Consider the following 18,994-nt stretch of genomic DNA (forward strand, 5'->3'; position numbering starts at 1 on the left):
TTGGAACATTGATAAACACTTGACAAAAACAACTCCAAACATCGCATTCAAGCCGCATAGAAACAAACTTTATTCAACAACTTGGTTTAGTATTAGTACATGATGCATCAGTCTAGATGTAAATCGCGATATAACTTGAGAAACGCATTTTCATGTGAAAAACATATATGGTGTTAATAGAAGCGGAGAATATTTATATATGTAACCTAGCTATAAGATATACAGTATATTTTTAAGAAGGTAGAGTTATGCGAGGAATATACGTATCTTCATTGAGCCTTGAACTTACAAAAAATTAGCTCTACATGTTGTTTACTAAACAAGTAGAATTGTTTTGTAATAATCGTGTCATTTTTCTAAAAAACTAATTTCTTAAATTCTAACTTTTAAAAATATATAATAACATAGTTGTGAAAAAATTAAAGAAAATTTTTAAAAGAAAATTTGAATTAAAAGATAAAAAATAAAAAGAGGGCCGAAAATTTAAAAAGAAAAAAAGTAAGACATTAATATCATAATATTCTACAAATGGTCTTTTTGTAAAATTTCACAAATTATTTAGGGAAATTCACAAAATGGTATAAATAGTCATTATTCAAAATTCTTTCAATAGATATTTACGGTAAAGACCATTTATGTGCAAGGTTTGCTTCATAAGAACCATTCATGCAAAAAAAATGTTTCAAGAAGACTATTTTAGGAACAAACAAAAAACCTTAAGGACCATCTATGAAATTTTGTTTTTTATTATATGAGTGTTTGAAAAAAAAAATTTAAAGCTTTTGAAATATTTAAAATTACATTAAAAAAAATAATTGTTTAAAAAAGATAAATATATAACTATATTTTGTAAGGTCAATTGTAGAAATTGATTAAAAAAATGCAATAGTTTTTTATTAAACGTCACATGAAGGAGTTAATAGATTTAGAGATTTTTGTTTAAATTAAAAGTTAAACGTTTGTACTTTCAAATAAAGTTTTTTGTTTAAATCGAGTTTTTTTTGTTAAAAACTAAAACCTAAAAGCTCTTAAACTCTCGTTATCAAACATGTCAAATGTGTACAAGCCACATCACCCAAACATATGCAAGTTAACAATGGTATTTTTTTAAGAAGTTTGTAAGATTATTGATACAATACTTACAAGACAAGTTAATTGCTAAATATATATAAAGCCAAAGGTTGATTACGTCTCAAGTAATTATCACATAAACAAATACACGAATCTTTTTTAGAACATTAGGAACTAAAAGCTTTTTAAAACTTTTTTTAGCGAAAGGTTTAAAAAAATCTTTTCTCAGAATGAAATTGTAAATTTACAAGAATAGGCCAAGAAGAGTTTTTTTTTTTTTTTGACAAGTTTAGTTTTATGGGTAGGTTCGGCATACACCGCCCCACCCCAGTGGCATGTTGGGTGTGTTGTGGTCAAACGATATTTTGTTGATGATGAGAGTGGAGAGGGAATGCAGTATAACAACGTTTATTTTTTGTTTAATTATTTTTTCAATTTCAAACCATTAAACTAATAAAATTCAAAATTTTCAACCACTTTTTTTTAACCCCAATACATATTTAAACAACCTTTTTTAAATGGCATGTTATTCACGGTGTATGACAAAAATGATATAGAATGAAATGGATGCATGTAAAAAAAGATGAGATGATAGGATAAACATGACACCATGGTCTAAAAAAATCACCCTACTTTGACACATTTCCTACTTCTGAAAAAGGCATTCTTGATTTTTCTTTGTTGAGAAAACCATTATTAAAAATCTTTTTGTTCTGATTTTGCCAAAACAGTTGGTTGGAGTAAATTTTAAATTTTTAACCCAAAAACTACACAAACACTAATCAAATAACCTAAATTCTTATAAACAAAATTTTCATCCTAGAAACATTCGATGGGAATGAGATCTAAGGATGTTTGTTGTTAACGAGACTCGCCTTCATCTATCATCATGTCATGAAAACATGTTTAACTATCCTTCAATTCTTTAATGAAAAGCATATGTAATATTCGATTCAACTACAATGGTTTCAATGCCATTTGCCCTTAGTTTTATTTCTTATTTATTTCAATTCGTTAAGAACTAATATAATTTTTCATAACATATTAAATATAAACTACAAATTTAAAAGTTACAAAACATAAATATTATAATTTATAAATCAATTAAAGTATTAAACTAATAATTGAATTGGATTTTAGTTTTTTTTTCTTCTATTAATTTATTGAATGAAATCAAATTAGTATGTGTAAAAAGGCAAAAGTTAAAACCCCAATTTATGGTCTCTCAATACAAGATACTCTTGATCATGGGCTCCAACTTCGTATATCCTTCTCAACAAGTCTCGTTACTTATTTTGATGTTGGATGAAGGATTGCCCAATAATCATCGTTCCACATCTGGAACTGTCTTTCTGGACAACAACCATAACTCTTGTTCATCCGTATGTTATCTCTCTCCAGTGCCAAAGTTGAATACCATAATGTGGTAAATACAAACGTCAGTTTTTGCAATCTCCTCTTCTAACACCATTGCCCTAACACCAAGGCCACCATTTTATATTGTGACAACTTCAATTGTGTATACGTGAACTCGATTCTTATGCAACATCATTTACCAATTATCTTTTCTTTTGTTGTGTATTCTCGATTCTTCTCAGCACATGCATATTTCTACCCATCCTTCAGCCAGTATTACTTTAGCTGAAGGTGGATTCTTTTCATCAGGTAACACTAGATGTCATTGACTCACTTTAGTAGCTAAAAGTTCTAATGTTGATAATTCTAATATTTAGGCTATGCATATTTTCTCTTAGCATGATGCGTGAACTCATAAAGAGAAACATGTGTGGCATAAAATGTAAGATAATTAAATATTTTATAAAATCATAACATAAAAAAAATTTATCGTATAAACTCATAAAACAAAATGGTTTTATTATACAAAAGAATAACAAAGTGGTTTTATGCGCACAAGAAGATAATAGGTTGGTTTTTTTAAAAGACATAAATGCTAGGTGACCAGCTTTCAAGTGTTTACTGGTTAAGAAACATTATTTTAGACATAATGAACAAATAAAATAGTTTTAGACAAAATTACATAAATGGTCCCTCTAGTTAGCTTAAAATTGTCACTTTGATCTAAAAAAGTTTGGACTAGCACTAGAGGTCCATACTTTTCATTTTGTTACGAGTTTGGTCCGATTTACTTTGAAGTTTTTTATAAGGACGATTTTACCCTTACTTTTTTTTCAGTTTTTTATTTAATTAAATGTTTTTATGATTAAAAGAAAAAAGAAAAAGAAAATATACCATTTCTATTTTATTTTTATAATTATTTTTAAGAGAAATAAAAAAATACCCACCCCACCCAACCCCCCTCTCTCTCAAACATTCATAAACACTCAAGAACATTTTCACACACATTTAAGAACAAACACTTGTTGACACCATTATCTACCACCACCACCATCGGTCACCTGTATCTACCACCACTACAACCGCCAACCACCACCATCGGACATGGCACCACCATCAGAAAACCTACCACTGACCACTAGTCTCAAGAACACCTCTCGAGCTGTCATCATCGGAGTAACCACAGATGTAGATTTGGAACATCATCGACTTCGTCTTGCTCCTTCTCCGACGATGCCGATGACCCCGTGTTGCTCCTTCTCCGACAACCATTGGAACAATAGAGCAGTCATCGGACCACCATTGGAATGCCACCGGAAACCATCTCAGATCTATAAAGAAGAAGACGAAAAAGTGGTGGTCGTTTGCATATCGTCTCTGGCAGCAACATAGCTTGCCACCCTAGCTTCGACTTTCTCCCTTTTTCAGATCTATGACGCCCCCTTTCTCAGTCTACATCGCCAAGGTTTGCAAATTAAGTCGTCGCCACCGTCCATCTTCTCTGGTAGTGTCGTCATCCCCTAGCCTCATCGTCACCTTGAGATAGATCGACAGATCTACAAAGGGTTTCAACATTTGGGATAGTTTTCTGATGGCGGTGATATTCCAGGAAGAGACCGGTGAAAATGGTTTCAATATTTGGGAAGTTTTTGCCGGAGATCCAGACTTTATACGACGATGATGGCGTTCCAGGAAAAGACCGGCAGTGGGCAGTGGTTCAGATATATGTCGTCAGGTATTCTAATCTACGTCGACGGAGGTGACTAAGATAGGAAGACAAGCAGCAATGGTCCAGCAGACGATAGTTTGTCAAGTGGTGGTGGTTCGACGGCGGTTGTCAGCAGGAGGTGCTGGTCCGGCGGTAATGAAGAGAGAGAGAGAGAGAGAGAGAGAGAGAGAGAGAGAGAGAGAGATTATATTAGTGTTTCTAGAGATATATAGGTAGGGTAGCATGGGATTGTATATTTTTTAGATATAATTTTAAATCACAAATACAATAAAATTATAAAAGAAATAGAAAAAGAAATTAATAAGGGCAAATTTGTCATTTGAAAAAAGTTCAAAGCAAATTGGACCAAACTCGCAACAAAATGAAAAGTTTGGACCTCTGATGCTAGTCAAAACATTTTTGGACCAAAGTGGCAATTTTGAGCCATAGGGACCATTTGTACAGTTTTGTCAATAGTTTTATTGTACACAAAAATAACATAATGGTTAGACAAAACTTCAAAAATGGTCCCTATGGTTTTCAAAAATGTCAAGTTTAGTCCCTAAGTTCAAAAAACCTTACAGGTGGTCCCTGTGGTTTCAAAACTTTTAACAAATGGTCTTTTTAGCTAACACCGTTAACATTTGACCGTTAAGTGAAGGGCATTTCAGTCATTTCACAACCACAAGGACCATTTATGAAGTTTGCCATATTTTTTTTAAAAAAAAGAAAAAAAATATAATTATTTAATATTAAAGGGTTCTCTCTCTCTCTCTCTCTCTCTCTCTCTCTCTCTCTCTCTCTCTCTCTCTCTCTCTCTCTCTCTCTCTCTCTCTCTCTCCATAAAAAGAAAACCCAATACATATGAGGAAATAGTTATCAAGATCCATGTTCGATTATCCACTTAATCGACGAGCAACAGAACATCGAGCTTCCTTCTGGGGAATTTGATCGGACTTTGGAGCTTCTTTATCTTCTTTGTCTAATTTCTTGATTACTACAATAGTCCTCAAAATACTAATTCTGCCCTTGAACACATTGTTCAATGCACCTCTTCCGAAAACCCTCCCTAACCCAATTCAAATTAGTTCAAATTAGATCCAAATTCAAAGAAATAAGACTCTACGATTAAGCCTAGTGGGTTTTAAATGTGAAATTGTCGGAGTTCGATCAGAACGATGATGGGTGGGATGAGAAGCGTCGATTTCGGTGTTTTCCAAACAACCTTCTAGCTATAAAAGACCTAGATTGAAAAACCCAATGATTTAGATGCCCATATATAGAGCTGGGGAGACTGCGGATCTTGTAGAATCCACAAAACACCCGCCTTAATCTCCTACTCTTTGATTAAGAAACCACCAGTTGATTGTTGGTGGAAGATGGAGTCATTGTTGAAGATGGGATCTAAGGGGAGAAGATGAAGTTACAGGTGGGTTTTCTTAGTTTATGGTTTTGGTTTTGTGTATGTTTGACCGATAAGGGAGTTTTATGAATTATGTTTTGATTTCTTATGATTTTTCTGTTTTGTTCTTGATTTCTTGGGATATTTGTGGTTGTTGTTTTTTATTTCTTTCTCTTTTACATGTACATGTTCAAGATCTATGTTTTGTTGTAACGTTCCTGGTTGATGAGGATGTGAACTAAAACCTTTGGGTTTGATTTAGTGCTCATGATACATTTTAATTTAAGAGAGAGAGATTAAGGCGGTCCCTGTGGTGGTGAAATGACTGAAATGTCCTTCATTTTACGGTCAAATGTTAACGGTGTAAGCGAAAAAGACCATTTGTTAAAAGTTGTGAAACCACAAGGACCATCAGTGAAGTTTTTTGAACTTAGGGACTAAACTTGATATTTTCGAAAACCATAGGGACCATTTTTGAGCATTGGAATCGGAAGATAATAGATATGGTTTTTGTATGGTTTTCCCTACATTTTCCCCATTTTATGTTGTGATTTTGCCTAAATTAATGTTTCATGAGCATTTTATGTTATGTTAAAAAAAAATTGAGAGCCTCCCCTACAAGGTCATTGTACATTGCTACATTCTAGTTTTAATGAAAGCAAATTGCTATAAAACAACCACAAAGCTTTATTGGACAAAAATATAACAAAATAGTTACTTTGAGGAGATACTAGGTTGGGTTTTTTGGGGTTTTCCATTTCAAATATATTAATATAAAAAATGTAAATGATATAAACTAAAATTGTGGGGTAATAGATAAGCTTGATGAAAAAACTTTGCTGTAGACTGTACTGGAGATGTACTGTATTGAGGTTTTTATCAAATTATCGCCATTGTCTATAACTAATAGTCTAATACCCAAAGAAAAACCTTTTTAGACAAATACAAATCCACATAAATTATAAATATCATCGTTTAATCATTTTAACATATCATCCATCACCAAACCAAATAATATGTGGAATGCAGCAAAACTTTTAATCCAGAAAGTTTCCAACACAGATGATGAGAAATTCTAGATAATCATACCAAGAAACAGTCATATAATGAAAACCAAAAATATCAAGTCAAAACTACAAAAAAGAAGGTTTACATAAACATAAAACATAAATCTCCAAAAAAAAAAAATCAAAAACATACCATGATAAAGATCTCCCAAAAACTTGTGATGAGTTTTTGCATCAAATCTACCTCACTGTAACAATATCATCAATCTTCAAAATCATCCGAACACATTCAGTAGCTAAAGTGATAGCACTTGTGCTCACAAGCAATGGCTGCACCACATTCTCCTCCAAAATATTTGTAATTTGCCCCTTCCTCACGTTGATTCCAGCATTGATTTCACCCTGTGCATGTCTGTTACGAAGCTCTGTAACAATGGTGATTGGATTCAACCCTGCATTTTCAGCCAAAGTGTAGGGAACAACTTCAAGAGCCTCAGCAAAAGATCTCACACAATAACTCTCCATACCCTGCAACACCTTTGACCATGCACCCAACTGCCTAGACAGCTCAATTTCAGGGGCCCCACCACCTGCAATTAGAAACTTTTTGTTCACTAGACACCTCACCACGCATAAAGCATCATGCAAGCTTCTTTCTGCTTCATCAAGAACAAGCTGATTGGATCCACGAACAAGAACAGTTGTTGTTCTACCCATGTCTTTGATTCCAGTAATCTTAACAATCTTTCCATCTCCAAGAGAAGCTTCTTCTACCATATCAGCATACCCAAGTTTTTCAGCACGGAAGTGTTCAATGTTTGCAATTGGTAAGCAGTTTAGTGTCTTGGTGATGAACTCAATATCATCACGTTCAACATCCTTAATCACCAAAATTTTGGCCTTTGCAAGATAATGGAGAGACAAATCTGTAACTGCATCTCTTAAAATGCTTTTCTGGATCAACAACACGTTACAACCAGCGGATTTGATCTTTTTGATCATGCTGAGAATGTAATTCCTCTCTTCCTTCAGGATCCTATCCATTTGGGTGTAATCTGATACTACAATGGATTGTTCAATGTCGGTTTTGGGAGGAGAGATCTGGAACTGAATGACAGCGATTTTGGCATTCTCAACACGAGTAGGACCACCAGCAGCGTGGCTAACCTTCTTGTCGAATACTAGACCCTTGACAAGCTCTGTGTCATCAACAGTACCACCGAGTTTCTTCACGATTTTCACATCCCTAAGATCAACTAAATCGGGTTTTGCAGGATCCACAACAGATAAAACGGAATCTACGGCTAAAGGGGCTAGAAGTGTAGAGTACTGTGAAACTACCTTGCTGTTAAGGGAAGTAGATGCGGATTTAACGAGAGATTCGCGATCGGATAGCTCAACAGGAACTGCCATGGCGGTAAGAACATCAACCGCTTTCATGGAGGCTTTGTGGAGAGAATCAGATATAACAGTGGGGTGAATACCGGAATGAAGAAGTTGTTGACATTGTTTCAAGAGTGCACCAGCGATGACAACGACGGTGGTGGTTCCATCACCAGCGACAACGTCTTGTGACTTTGATAGTTCGACGAGCATCTTGGCGGCGGGCTGGAGCACTTCCATTTTGTTGAGAATGGTGGCGCCGTCGTTAGTGATGATGACTTCTCCGGAGGCTGTTGAAATCATCTTGTCCATTCCCTTCGGGCCGAGACTGGTACGGACGGCGTCTGCGACGGAGCGTGCCGATTTGATGTTCGCCATACGGATATCGTCCTTCCGTTTGTTGTCGACATAGCTCTCTGTCTTGGATGCGCGTGGTGCTTGAGCTGCCATGGTTGCCATTGCTTTCGTAAGATGAGAATATGTTCAATTTAAGTGTTGAAAGTTTTAAAATTCCAGATCGTAGATTTGAGGCTTTCGTGTGACAGAAACCCTAGTTTGGCTGGAAATGGGGGAAGACTGAAGAGAAACCCTAGCAGTGAGAGGAGCGTAAATTAGCAAACAGAAATGTTCCACCTAAAAGACCGAAATCTAAAAATGATTCATTTTACAATTAAGCAAGTGATTATCATTTTTTTACATTTTGGATTCCAAACTTTTATTGGTAAATTATGTAAAAGTTATTTAGTTTGTTATTTTTTAGTTGAATAAATATTTTTATTTAATTATAAATATAAATTATTTAATAAGTAATTTGTTGATGTAACTCCTGAAGTCGAGTATCAATTTAAAAGAGGCAGAAAGTTAACAAATGAATAACTACTTAAATAAACAAGGGATAATGACTTGAGAGGGTAACATACTTTTGATTTTGATCACATTTGGTCACTGAACTTTTTTTCGTGCTCTATTAACCCTTTAACTTGTTGATTTGTGCAAATTTTCCCCTTCCGACCGGGTTTAGCCGGTTTCAATGAATTTATTGATCCTACGTGTATTTTTTATCTTACGTGGCGAAAGAGGTGGCATGTAGGCCCCGATTTTTCGTCTCCATCTCATTAAACCACACCCCTCATTAAACCACACTCCGAAGTCTCATTTGGTCCTTAAACTCGACTAGGTCACCAAATTCTCCATCGATCATTCATCTCCTTCAACCGTTCTATGGCATCATCTCCAAATCCTACTGATCAGAACTTCATTGTAGTGAATTTCCACTACAATGGTCAGTTTGCACCCAATCCCTTAGTTTACTTTGATCCCGACAGAGCATCAGTGCGAGATGTTGACTTCAGTGGGTTTGGGTATGAGCAATTCATGGAATTCCTTCACAAGCTCACCAAATCGAGAAGCAAAGACATCTATTTCTGCCTTCCACAAGAGTCTTTAGGTCTTGGAATTCATACATTGGTGAACGACGGTGATTACAAGGAATTTTTGGATTTGGCGTATGCTAATGACAAGAGAATGAATGTATATGTGGATCACCATAATGAACCTATCTTCGACTGGATTGAGGCTGAGGAAAGTGAAAGTGAAAACGAAGACTTAGATGAAGATGAGGATTCAGTTATTCAAGATTCATATTTTGTTGATCATGAAGAAGATGATGCTACTTATCCATTTCCAGCAAACAAAACTGCACGTGATAGATTTTTAAACATCCTTTGTGAACCTATAGAGAGTGAAGATCAAGATGATGAATACGTGCCACCCCAGTACCCTGTGTATGATGAGAGACAGCCATGGGATCAGATGAAACCAATGATAGGTATGCGATTTTGTAACCCTACTGAGCTTAAACATATGTTAAGCAATTATGCAGTTGCTAATGGGTATGATCTATGGTTTGAAAAAAATGACTCTGATAGATTGTTAGTGAAATGTTGCAAAAAGAATAAGTCACCATCTTGCCCTTTCAGACTATGGGCCTCCTGGATGGGTAAAGAAAAGACTTTTCAGATCAAATCTCTAGTGAATGAACATAATTGTTGTAGGGTGTTTAAGTTTGGGTCAATTGTAACTTATAGATGGATATGGAAACATTTTATGAGTCAAATTATAGAGAACCCAAAAATGAGTGCAAGGAAGATGAAAGCTAAAGTGTCAACAACATTCAACATAGATGTGAGTGTGGGGCAATGCAGAAATGCAAAGAAATTTGCATTACAAGAGATTGAAGGAAGTTTAATTGAACATTATGGGAGATTGTGGTCATATGGTGAGGAAATTATCAGGTCAAATCCTGGGTCTACTGTGAGATTGGATGTAGACATCATGCCAGATTCCACAACTTTGTTTTCTAAGTTTTATGTGTGTTTCAAAGCTGTAAGGGATGGTTGGTTAGAAGGGTGCAGGCCTGTAATTGGGCTTGATGGTTGCTTTTTAAGGGGTATAGTTAGAGGATAAGTTATTTCAGCTGTTGGGAGAGATGCAAACAACCACATCTACCCTTTAGCATGGGCTGTGGTATGTGTTGAGAATAAAGAAACATGGAAGTGGTTCATAGATTTGCTTATGGAAGACATTAATGGTGGTCTTGGTGCAGGCATTACCCTTCTTTCTGATGGACACAAGGTTAGTACTAGGTCATTTTTATGCTTTTTCACTCATAATGATGTTGTGATTTGTAGGGGTTATTACAAGCAGTTAAGGAAAGATGTCCAGAAGCTGAACATAGACAATGTGCTAGACACATTCTGGCCAATTTTAATAAAAGGTTTACTGGTCAACAATACATAAAGTTATTTTGGAGGGCTGTAAGGGGTAGTACTGTGGAGAAGTTCAGAGGTATAATAGAGAAGATCAAATCTATTGATACTCATGCTTATAATTACCTTATAGACAGAGATCCTACTACATGGTCTAAGGCATTCTTTCAAGAAGGAAGAGACTGTGATGCAGTGGAGAATGGGGTCAGTGAGAGTTTCAATTCTGCTATTAGGCATGCTAGAAGGAGACCTATAATCACTATGCTGGAGGAGATTAGGTTATTTGTGATGGAAAGGATATACACTCAAAGAGTTGAAGGAATGGAATGGGATTTGCTTATATGTCCAGCTATTAGGAAGCGTATAGAAGAGTTGAAGGTTAAACAGAGGTAATTATTTTACTTTAATATGCTTATGTTAATTATGAGGATGTGTTATTGATTCACTGATGTTAATATGCTTAAACAGATTGTGGGGAGTTACTCCTTGTGGTTATCAAAAGTATGAGGTTAGATTCACTGATGTTGCATATGGAGTGGATCTAATTGCAAAGAAGTGTGCCTGTAGAATATGGCAACTTACAGGGATACCATGCTTACATGGAGTGGCAGCAATATCTTACTTGAATCATGATGCTGAGGCATATGTGTCCCAATCATACACTACTGAGGCTTACCTAAAATGCTACAAATATAGCATTAATCCTCTCAATAGTAGTGAAATGTGGCCAGATGTTCCATACCATAAGCCTTTGCCTCCCAAAAGAAGAAGATTACCTGGTAGGCCATCTGTGAAAAGGAAGAGGGATGCAATTGAACGAGAGTTGAGTGGATCAAGTAGACAAACTGTCTCAAGAAGGGGTAGCATAATAAAGTGTGGTATTTGTAAGGAACCAGGTCACAACAAGAAAAAGTGTCCATCTAACCAACAAAGCAATACATCAGGTGAACATTTTTAAAAACATTACATCATTTGAACAAAAGAATTGACATTTTAATTTTTGTTTGCAGTACCAAGTTCATCCAGGGGCAGTGGAGCAGACCCAAGTTTATCCAGGGGCAATGAAGGACCACCACCTCCTCCACCACCACCTGCAGCCCAACAACCTCCTCCACCACCACCTGCAGCCCCCATGCCAAGAAGAAGGGTCCCAGTTAGTAGAAGTGGAAGGAGGAAATATTCTGAACGGATTATCAAACAAGCATTAAGGAGGCAGATACCTGGGGTTGGGAGTAATGCAGATAACCCTTCAGTTATTGATTAATTTAGTGGGTGTGTAGTGGGTGTAAGGCAGTTGTGATGTAAAGACAAAGTAGTAGTCTTTTTATTATGCTTTTCTATGGTACTATCAAGTAGGTGTATGGGCACATGGTGGCCCTTCTTTTGTCTATGCAGGAATCTTTTGTGTTACCTAGAAACTACTTTTGTGTATGCAGACAAAAACTTATATAACTGTAGAATATTAATGGCGTATTACAATGAATCCAACCACCACATTCACTTACTTTTTTTTATTATATGTATTTGTTATATGTATGCTAGTTTGTGATTCCATTCCAGTCAAAACTAATTCTTTATATGCATGCTACTTTGTGATTCTATTTCAGTCAAAATCAAATATGTATTCATTGTGATTCCATTCCAATCAAAGTTAATATGTATGCAGTTAATATGTATGCTTCTTTATCCTTATGATTCCATTCCAGTCAAAAATATTTCTTGGTGATTCCATTCCAGTCAAAGTTACTTCATTCCATTCTTTGTGATTCCATTCCAATCAAAGTTAATATGTATGCTTCTTTATAATTAAATTTTCCATTACAATCAATGTTACTTCATTCCATTCCAACAAGAAGTTAAGATAACAACTCTATTCTATTCAAACAACATCTTTCAATACATCATGTGACTTCATTTCATCATATACACGATGATCAGAAAAAGAAATCCAATGGTAAACTTATATAGTTTCTCCTTCATTGCAATGGCATCAGAGTACTTTTCCTTCTTCATCTGTTCCATGTCTTCCTTCACCTTCTCTACTTCGGTCTTTAATGCTACTAATTCAGCTTTCATTCCCTCCACCACTTCCATCAGAGGCATCTGTACAAGTTCTACATCCAACCATTTCCAATATTTGCATTTACCCTTCCACAATAAAATTTCAAAGTGAGATTTCAAATCTGGAATAAATGAATCAGAAAAGAGGGAAAATTTAAGTGAAATTGCTTACCTCATTGCACACCATGAAATGCCTCCCTGGATTCTTTGGTGTTGTTGATGTTAGAATACGTGCAGGGAACCCACAATCACAAGTTTTTGGATCATTCACTGTGGATTTCTTGCTTGATCGATTGAGGGAGGATGAGATGCTGTAGGAGGAAGCCATCGGGTATTAGGGCAACGGGGTATTAGAGCACAATAAATGAACAACAAACGCCCCTCCTTTAATAACAAGAACCCTAGATGCCACGTAGGATCAAAACTGACACGTAGGATCAATAAATTCATTGAAACCGGCAAAAACCAGTCGGAAGGGGAAAATTTGCACAAATCAACAAGTTAAAGGGTTAATAGAGCACAAAAAAAAGTTCAGTGACCAAATTTGATCAAAATCAAAAGTATGTTACCCTCTCAAGTCATTATCCCAATAAACAAATACAAAAACTATTAATGATTCCAATGTCGCCTAATCATCTTATTTTAATGTAGCTAGATTTATACTAATGTAAAAATGATTAATTATGATGTAATACAAGTTTCATGGTTATAATGTATGTTTATATAAGATGAATTTGATGTTGAACATGACAAATTATGTTAGAAAAAACGGGATATAGATAAATTTGGATTAGTGAGAGTTGTGAAACACTTTCAGATTTAAGTAGGGGTGAACGCAGTGTGGTTCGGTACGGTTATTAGCCAAAACCTCACCACTAACCGCAAATGCGGTTAATCCATTTTCAAAATCGCTTGGTGCGGTTATTTTTGCGGTGCGGTTAGACGGTTATTTTGCGGTGCGGTTTTGTTGGCAAAGTGTTGCGATTATTAACCACATGCATTTGGTGCGGTTATTTTGTGAGGTTTTTAACTACAGTTTAGAGCTCAAACGGTTTTAAGAGTTCAAACATATTACTTGTAATATAAAAAAAACCATAAGGTATAACACAGTTAACTTAAATCACAAACAATTAATATCTTAAAAACATCAAATTAATAGTAATTAACAATAAATATTTTAAAATTTTCTAATCTCACTATTTTTCAAAGTTAAACATAACAAAAAACCAACATTTTTGTCTTCTAGTATTTTATCCATCTTTCATCCATAAAACTTGTCTTATTTTTAATATTTACTATATTATTAATTAATAAAAAATGTATATAATATATGCGGTGCGATGCGGTTTTTTTTGTGGTTTTTGAAAACTAATAACTGCACCGCACCACAAATTTGCGGTTTTTAAAAAATAGAAAACCTCACCATCGGTTTTTATTGCGGTTGCGGTTTATCGGTTGCGGTTTATGCGGATTTTACGGTTAATTTTAGTTGCGGTGCGGTTTTTGCTCACCCCTAGATTTAAGCATTTCGAATGTACATTCGAAATCTTTAATCGGATGAAACTCACTATTTTTCTAGAAATGAATAATGAATAAGATGTTATGAAATTTGTATCCAAAATGAATCCGAAATTGATCATATAACAAAAACTAGGGGTGGAATTGGTATGATACCGATATTTTTTTCTCCAAACCGTGCACCCTACCAACTATAGTTGGTATAATATTTTAGATATCAGTATCGTACCAAATATGCTTGGTACCAGTTAATTTGACTATCAACAAATTTGGTTGGTATATATTGGTATTTTGATATATACCAAAATTTTTAACTAATATGTACTATACATGAATATAAGTTGAATTTGTGGACATTTAGCCGTTGCTTCACTCGCTTCTGGTAGTTTTTTTTTTCGAAACGACTAAAAGGATTAAAAGAGATCCACCCTTAGCAAGCTGCTAGAGGAAACAAATGGTAACAGTACAAGTACAAGGAATGAGAGGTTAGTATTCTTTTTTAAGTTTTAGTGTATGTATCACCGATCTCGTGCACATCAAACAATAAGTATCAAGAAATTTGTCGGACAATGTGTTAGTTTAGTAATTCTAAGACTTGTTAGTTGTTATTCTAATTAAAACATGAAGATATGAGAACTCATATTTCTTTGTATTTATGAATTGATATATATATATATATATATATATATATATATATATATATATATATATATTGGTAGGTACGGTACAACCGTGATATTCAAAATTTCATATTGTTACCGTACCAAGACTACTTAATTAGCATGGCATTACCAGCCAAACATATTGGCTACCAATTTAATTGGTTCAGTTGGTAACATGTTGGTTGGTTCTCTGTGGTACATATTTGTCAGCCATAACAAAACTAACTTCCTGTCCTAAAACTGTCATATGGTAGTTACAGGAAAACAACTTCTTGTCTAAAAACAGTCATATTACATGTCAAAAAACTAACATAAAATCGGGTCTATAAATCGATCACAAAACTGGGTATTTTTACAAAAAAAAAAAAAAAAAAAAAATACGAATTTCTGAGACATTTTTTATATAGTAACATAAGTAATATAAAAAATTCTCGCGCTGACCTGGCAGCTTGACCCCAGCCAGGGGCTCTGCCCCTTGGACCCCGCTCCCAGGGGTTCGCCCCTAAATACCAGTATACTTTCAACAATGATAAAAATCAAACAAATATGCACTCCGCACCATACTAATTTATTCGATAATTGTCAAAGTTACATTGATCAACAAATTAACCCGTTACACTTAAATAATATTAGTGATATACAATCACCAACAAATTACAAGGATCAAAGCCCTTACAATGATCCTATTGATCAATGTATAAAGAACAACTTGACGTAAGAGAATATCCTTAAGTTGTAGGTTTATGGAAACATCCTTCTACATAAGATTGTAGAAAGCTTTTGTTAGCTTTTAGTCTTTATCGAATATTCTAGTCCTTCATGTCTTTCTACAAATAAGGTCCTTTGGGGTTTACATAAGGTTAAAGGGCTTGTATAGAAGCTTTTAGTCTTTAATGAATCTTCTAGTCCTTTAGGTATTTTACAAATAAGGTCCTTTAGGTTTTATGTACAACACACAAATCTTCAAGAATTGTATGTAAATGTATCCCTAAAGATCTAAATAATCTAAACATTGAGGGGTTTTATGCACGACACACAAACCTTTGTTCAAAGAAACACATATAATAAAATATTAAAACCCTATATAATTAGAAATAGAGGTCATGTGATTAATGATACCTATCTCAAACTAAATCCTATAAATGAAACAAATTCTTTTGAAACCCAAAAACCTACTGACCACATACCTCTATGTTTCAGTCAACCATTGCATATACTTTAATAGATAATTTTGTGCTATTGTTAGTACATACTACATAATTTTTATCATCAAATATTAATGATTTGTAACAATAATTAAATGTGAACACACGGGGAAAACATACGATTGAAGTAAAAGAATAAGCAAAGTCTAACATGTGTTGAAGAATCAAAAAACATTAATCAATCATCAGTAGACAAAGATCAATGGTGACATGTTTGGATACGAATTGGGGTTTTTGTGGATGATGGGGTTGGTGTTTTATGTTCGGGAAATCAGGGTAGTCAATCATCAACCGAAACAAATTGAATTGGGGAATTGTATGTCGACGAAATTAGGGTTTTTAGTGTGAATGATGTAGTCGGTATCGTTGTTGGGGAGGAATTCGAATTTGCTTTTAGATAGGAGGGGATTCGCTAATTCAGTAGGGATGTTTGTGGAGAATGTGAGACGTTACACTTATAGGCAAGGTTCGAAGACGATTGTTGTAGTACATTATGTTGTTACTAAGGTAGAATACGTGGCGTGAAACGAAACCTATAGATTTGATTTTCAAGGTACGAGAAAAAAAAGGTTATATATATGTATATGTATATATATATATATATATATATATATATATATATATATATATATATATATAGCCATCACCCCTTTAATTGTTTATAATTATATACCCTAAATTATATAATTGCATACGATTTTAGAAATATTGTGTCATTTCTATCTTTAAAATTCACATAACTTGTATTGGACCTTTACATCACTTCCGGTATACATTACAAATAATAGAAATTATGTCGAAATCAATAGTTTAAGGTTTCGCGATTAACTGATTCAGATTCGACAGATTTTACGAATCTGATTTTGGTCGAGATTAAAATTGATAAAAATGAAATAACATAATAGACAGTAGTCTAAGTTCAAAAACGCTCTCAGAATTTCCATCAGAGGTGTACAAGTCCCTCAACGGATAGAAACGGTTTTAGCAGTTTTGTAACTCCCGTAGATCCGGGCTAGTCAATTTAGAGATAATAGAGGTCGAAAACGAATTTTCGACAAAAGATTATTTGGAAGAAATAATCTTAACCAAGTTTTATAATATGTCTCAAGGGTTCCGTACATATAAAGAACGCCGAAATCCGAGTTATAAAGAAAAAGATATGACCCGTCGAAGTTTTATGGCAAAACCGGCACGACACCGGGAGACGTAAATAGTGAATTTTTGATAAAGGACTTTTTAGCCTTATCAATACAAATAAAATTTGTATTATATGTTAAACCGATAACATACAAAAAAAAAGAACGCCCAAATCTGACTTCGTATGAGGAAGTTATGAATTTTCTAAGATTTGACATAGCAGTGCACGACCCGAAACTCGAATTTTAGTTCGAGCGGTTTTTGTCCTACGCGACCTAAATGAGAATTGAAGATCTCATTAATAGGAACTCAACGGTAAAAAGACAAACGAAAACAGAGTCCGTATGTAGAAGTTATGAAATTTACGCGGATATTTAACAGTATAATCTCCTCGTACTGTTAAATTTAAGATCGGTCAAGAACTAGCCGACGGTGTCAAAATGAAAGTTGTAGATCTTATTTTTAACTACGCGTAAATATAAAGAACGTCAAAAACGGAGGTCGTATGTGAAAGTTACGAATTTTAGAAGTCGGAAGTGTGCTGTGCGAAAATGGGTGATGTGGCACAATCTTGGTCATTGCTTTCTCCCCAAGTCTTGCCACTAGATGGTGACATGTGGCACCAAGTTCAGTCATTTTCACCCTATAAATAAAACTTCTCCCACCCTCATTTTCTTCACACCTTTCCCATTCTTTCTTCTTTGTACTCTCTCTCTAGAACCTCTCTTTTGCCCTGAAACCCCCCGAAAAGGCTAGGGAACCTCCCTAGCACGAGGCGGAAGCCCCGGAGTGCTTGACGGCTCCGAAAAGAAGAGATTTTCGGCTCGGTAACGCTGCTCCAAGCAAAGCCCGGTTTTCTATAAAACCCGTTGTAAATGAGCTACGCCTACGCTATTTTTAATATAGTTTTTTTTTTAATTATAGTAACGTTATTAGGAACTTATAATAAGTAATTGGGCTATTATTATGGATTATATAAGTATTGTTTAACGCTTATATAATAGTAATAATAGCTAGACTATGAATTAGTCTCGACGAATAATAGACTAAAGTCTAGTGATAATAATACTAGGTTTCGTCGAAGGAAATTATTTTTTTGAAGAAGCGAAACGCTGTCTGAGTTCGGAATCACCATCTTTTCAAGTGAGTGCATAGTCTCTTTCATGAACATGATTTTAATACAAGTATTAATTAAAGTATTAAATATAATTGGGTTCCACTACATAACCATAAGTACCTACTTTGGATAATTACTACATTACCCCCAAGCTCGGCTTATTTAAGCCCAAGGCCCAAAGTCAACTGGGAATCAACGCCCAACATATGGCCCAATTTTCCAAATTGAGCCTAAGCCTTTAGATGGTCTTGTTCTAAGGCCTAACATCATATAATCATCAATGCCCAAACTATGGCCCGTCTACGGCCCAATTTTCCAAATTGGGCCCACACCCTCATATGGGCCTTACCCTAAGCCCAGTAACATATTCTAGACCATATGATTATTCTTGGATGGCCCATTAATAATCCAATTACCAAAGACCAAAGGAAAAGCCCAAGTGAGATTAAGGTTTCACATAAATGACAATTAGGGTTAAGTGTTTCTCACTTAACCCATTAAGGACTTAATCCATTAAGTCCAATATTGCTTAGATTCATTTTTGTCAATGATTATTATTTAATATCTCAAGTTATTAAATAATTCTCGTGTGTCCCGAT

The 18,994-nt window shown here is 34.8% G+C and overlaps 3 protein-coding genes across 3 annotated transcripts; 2 read left to right on the forward strand and 1 right to left on the reverse strand.

Moving 5' to 3' along the window:
• Positions 1–6,603: 6,603 nt before the first annotated feature.
• Positions 6,604–8,567, reverse strand: LOC145055006 (TCP-1/cpn60 chaperonin family protein). Its single transcript, XM_079003283.1, has one exon. It carries the CDS (start codon positions 8,384–8,386, stop codon positions 6,785–6,787), a length of 1,602 nt encoding a protein of 533 aa, XP_078859409.1. The 5' UTR covers positions 8,387–8,567; the 3' UTR covers positions 6,604–6,784.
• A 258-nt stretch (positions 8,568–8,825) lies between these two features.
• On the forward strand, positions 8,826–10,750 carry LOC145055007 (uncharacterized). The gene is made up of 2 exons (XM_079003284.1): positions 8,826–10,561; positions 10,618–10,750. Exon 1 carries the CDS (start codon positions 9,149–9,151, stop codon positions 10,391–10,393), a length of 1,245 nt encoding a protein of 414 aa, XP_078859410.1. The 5' UTR covers positions 8,826–9,148; the 3' UTR covers positions 10,394–10,561; positions 10,618–10,750.
• On the forward strand, positions 10,502–12,199 carry LOC145050860 (uncharacterized). The gene is made up of 4 exons (XM_078999051.1): positions 10,502–10,561; positions 10,618–11,084; positions 11,164–11,639; positions 11,706–12,199. Exons 1-4 carry the CDS (start codon positions 10,502–10,504, stop codon positions 11,957–11,959), a joined length of 1,257 nt encoding a protein of 418 aa, XP_078855177.1. The 3' UTR covers positions 11,960–12,199.
• The last annotated feature ends 6,795 nt before the right edge of the window (positions 12,200–18,994 follow it).

Source organism: Lactuca serriola, chromosome 5 (genome assembly GCF_051521515.1).
Source record: "Lactuca serriola cultivar US96UC23 chromosome 5, Lser_US96UC23_V15, whole genome shotgun sequence".
In the NCBI taxonomy this organism is placed as follows: Eukaryota; Viridiplantae; Streptophyta; class Magnoliopsida; order Asterales; family Asteraceae; genus Lactuca; species Lactuca serriola.